Source organism: Nicotiana attenuata, chromosome 7 (genome assembly GCF_001879085.1).
Source record: "Nicotiana attenuata strain UT chromosome 7, NIATTr2, whole genome shotgun sequence".
Taxonomy (NCBI): domain Eukaryota; kingdom Viridiplantae; phylum Streptophyta; class Magnoliopsida; order Solanales; family Solanaceae; genus Nicotiana; species Nicotiana attenuata.
Window position 1 is genome coordinate 14,053,294 of NC_031995.1, and position 3,268 is coordinate 14,056,561.

The 3,268-nt window shown below is 42.6% G+C and overlaps 1 protein-coding gene across 1 annotated transcript; it reads left to right on the forward strand.

The window, feature by feature from the left end:
* On the forward strand, nt 2,091–2,803 carry LOC109229848. Its single transcript, XM_019395400.1, has 2 exons — nt 2,091–2,534; nt 2,720–2,803. The coding sequence occupies exons 1-2, from the start codon at nt 2,091–2,093 to the stop codon at nt 2,801–2,803; spliced, it is 528 nt and encodes a 175-aa protein (XP_019250945.1).

Sequence of the window (3,268 nt, forward strand, 5' to 3'; positions counted from 1 at the left end):
CGCGGAACCGTTTTGCGGTCGCAAAATTGATCGCAGATCAAGCCTTTGGTAATTTGATCATAACCTTGTGTAGGTATGTCCAAGTGACGAACAGTTTGAAGAGTTAGAAACTAGACTTGAAGATGTTTCTATTGATAGGTTGTTCATCACATAATACCATATATATATGTAGATATGCTCATCCAAAGTTTGGATTTGTGCGAACTCATTTGGAATTTTAGCCTATTATGAAATTTTCTAACTTGACTTAGACTTAGGCCACTCATTAGACCCCACATTACTTATTATATGACTTATACACTTATTTACCATATCCAATTGATATACATCATTTTAATAGCACATAAAATATTATAATTGGCCTACCTGGTACCATGAAATCCTAAATTACTTAGCGAACTTTTTTAGGGCCCTACACAAACTTGCCCTAGAGCCTACAATCCGTTAGGTAACTAGGTGGAAGTCATGACCCTAAATCTTTAATAAACTTGAAAAACAACAATGCCAAAAACATTGTCTGTTAGCTTTCAATTAGAAGCATTAGCATACAAACTAGAAGTAGAAAAGAAACAACTGAATATGTGGAAGTGCAATCTTGGGCACATCATACACTAGAGGAGGTATATATCTAATCCCACATAAAGCTCTCTGTGGAATCGACCCCGTCTTACGATTGGTATTAATAATTGCATCGATCGCCTCACAATCCCAATAGTGGCGTGAGTTTGGGCGACATCAGTATCAACCCTGGACAGCCATTAAATCTCAAATTTTGGCAGATTTCGAGGCCAGCTTTACGTCGGCCCCATATACTAATAGTCAAAAGAGAGTTGTTGGTAAACTCGAGGACGTTTTCGAGAATCCGGACCCTCTTTACGAACGGTTCCTCGAACACAAAGGGGTCCGGGCTTGGCATCATAGTGAAGCCACCCATAGGCAATATAGTTAGACAATCTATTAGAACTGTGAAATTGACTAACAACGAGGCCATATATGAGGCCATGATTGCAGGTCTAAAAGTGGCAAAAGCTTGGGGGCGGAGGTGATCGAAGCTAAGTGTGACTCCCTCATTGTGGTACATAAAGTTAACAAAACATTCGAAATCAGAGAAGAACGAATGCGAAGGTACCTAAATAAGTTATAGGTAACATTACATCGGTTCCAATAGTGGACTTTGCAGCACGTGCCTCGAGATCAAAATAGTGAGGCCGATGTCCTTGCAAACATAGGGTCGTCAGTCGAAGACAAGGAGCCCAAGTCGGGGGCAGTTGTACAACTCATGAGGTCGGTAGTAGAAGAAGGCCACGCCAAAATAAACTCCACAAGCTTAACCTGGGATTAGAGAAATAAATACGTAGAGTACCTGAAGACCAGGAAACTTCCCTCAGATCCAAAAGAATCAAGGGCCCTGCGCCCAAAGGCAGTCTGATTCAGCTTGTCCGAGGATGGAACCTTGTTGAGAAGAATGTTCGATAGTCCGCTAGCAATATGTCTAGGACTGGGAGATACCAAGTATGTTCTGAGGGAAGTTCATGAGGGCACCTGTGAAAATCATTCAGGTGCCGAATCATTGGTTCAAAAGGTGATCAAAGCCGGCTATTACTGGATCGACATGGAAAAAGATGCGAAAGAGTTCGCACAAAAATGTGACAAGTGCCAAAGATATGCGCCGATGATTCACCAACCCGGGGAACTGTTGCATTCGATCTTGTTGCCATGGCCATTCATGAAGTGGGAAATGGATATCGTCGGCCCTCTTCCATGGACACCGAGTAAGGCTCATTTTATCTTATTTATGACTGACTATATTTCTAAGTGGGTTAAAGCATATGCATTCGAGAAGGTCAGGGAGAAGGAAGTCATCGACCTCATTTGGGACCACATCATATGTCGGTTAGAGATGCCATCCGAAACGGTATGTGACAGCGGGAAACAATTATCGGTAGTAAAGTGACTAAGTTTCTCGAAGATCATAGGATCAAAATAATCTTATCGACACCTTATCACCCTAGTGGGAGCGGATAAGCCGAATCGATCAACAAAACCATAATCTAAAACCTTATGAAAAGGTTGACCGACGCCATGGGAAAATGGAAGGAGATCTTGCCCGAAGTTCTTTGGGCATATCGCACAGCCTCGAAGTCAGTGTCGAGGCTACCCCATTCTCATTGGTTTATGGTGTCGAAGCTCTAATACGGGTCAAAGTCGGGGAGCCAAGTATCAGATTCTGGTATACAATAGAGGAATCAAATTATGAGGCATTGAATACGATCCTGGAGCTATTGGATGAAAGGCATGAAGTCGCCCTTATTCGATTGGCCACCCAAAAGCAACGGATCGAGAGGTATTACAATCGAAGGGCCATCCTTCGATACTTCAACGTTGGGGACTTGGTACTAAGGAAGGTCACACTAAATCCCCGGAATCCGAATGAAGGGAAGTTGGGTCCGAACTGGGTAGGACCGTACAAGATTCTTGAGGTCACCGGGAAAGGATCCTATAAGCTCGAAATGATGAATGGAGAACAACCAATTGTAACGTTACTCACCTAAAATGATATTACTACTAAGGTACGACCCTATTTCATTTACTTTTATTTTCGGACTAAACACTTTGATGAGTGGTGATTTTACCATTTATTCTGGGCTGTTTTCTTTAGTTTTTGTGTCCTTTAATTTCAAAATGAGGTGATTTATGGTGTGCATTGCTATATTTTCAGGTAAATGATGCCATGAAGAGAGTTGAATTCAATTCAAGTGGAATTGTGCAAAAAAAGTTAAGAAAGTGCAAATTCCTTCAATGATTCCGCATTTGCGCAACACTACTCACTTTTGTGAGCTCGCTTATGTTACTAGAGGTCCACATCTCCGCATATCACCAATTTCCCATTGTGACCACATCTGCGGTTGACAATGCGCATCTATGGAGGCGCTGTTGTAGCGAAATGTCTGCATCTGTGGAGTAGGCAGTTCCCCAGAGGTTGCGCATCTGCAAAAGGAAGTCTGCTTTTGTGGAGCCGCACCTGCGATGATATTTCTGCAGGTGTGGTCGGGCTTCAGCTGAGGACAGTGTTGGAATTTCACATTTTCTCGATTCCAAACCCACAAATACACGACCTAGCTTACTGGAAATAGATCTTTGGCTTATTTTTCAGTCCTTGGACTAGACAAGACAAGTTTGGAAGCTAGGTTTCTTGCACATACACTAGAGTCGAGGGACATCAGTTAAGGCACTGCCCTGTCAACCTAAAGTCACCAACTAAGTCACT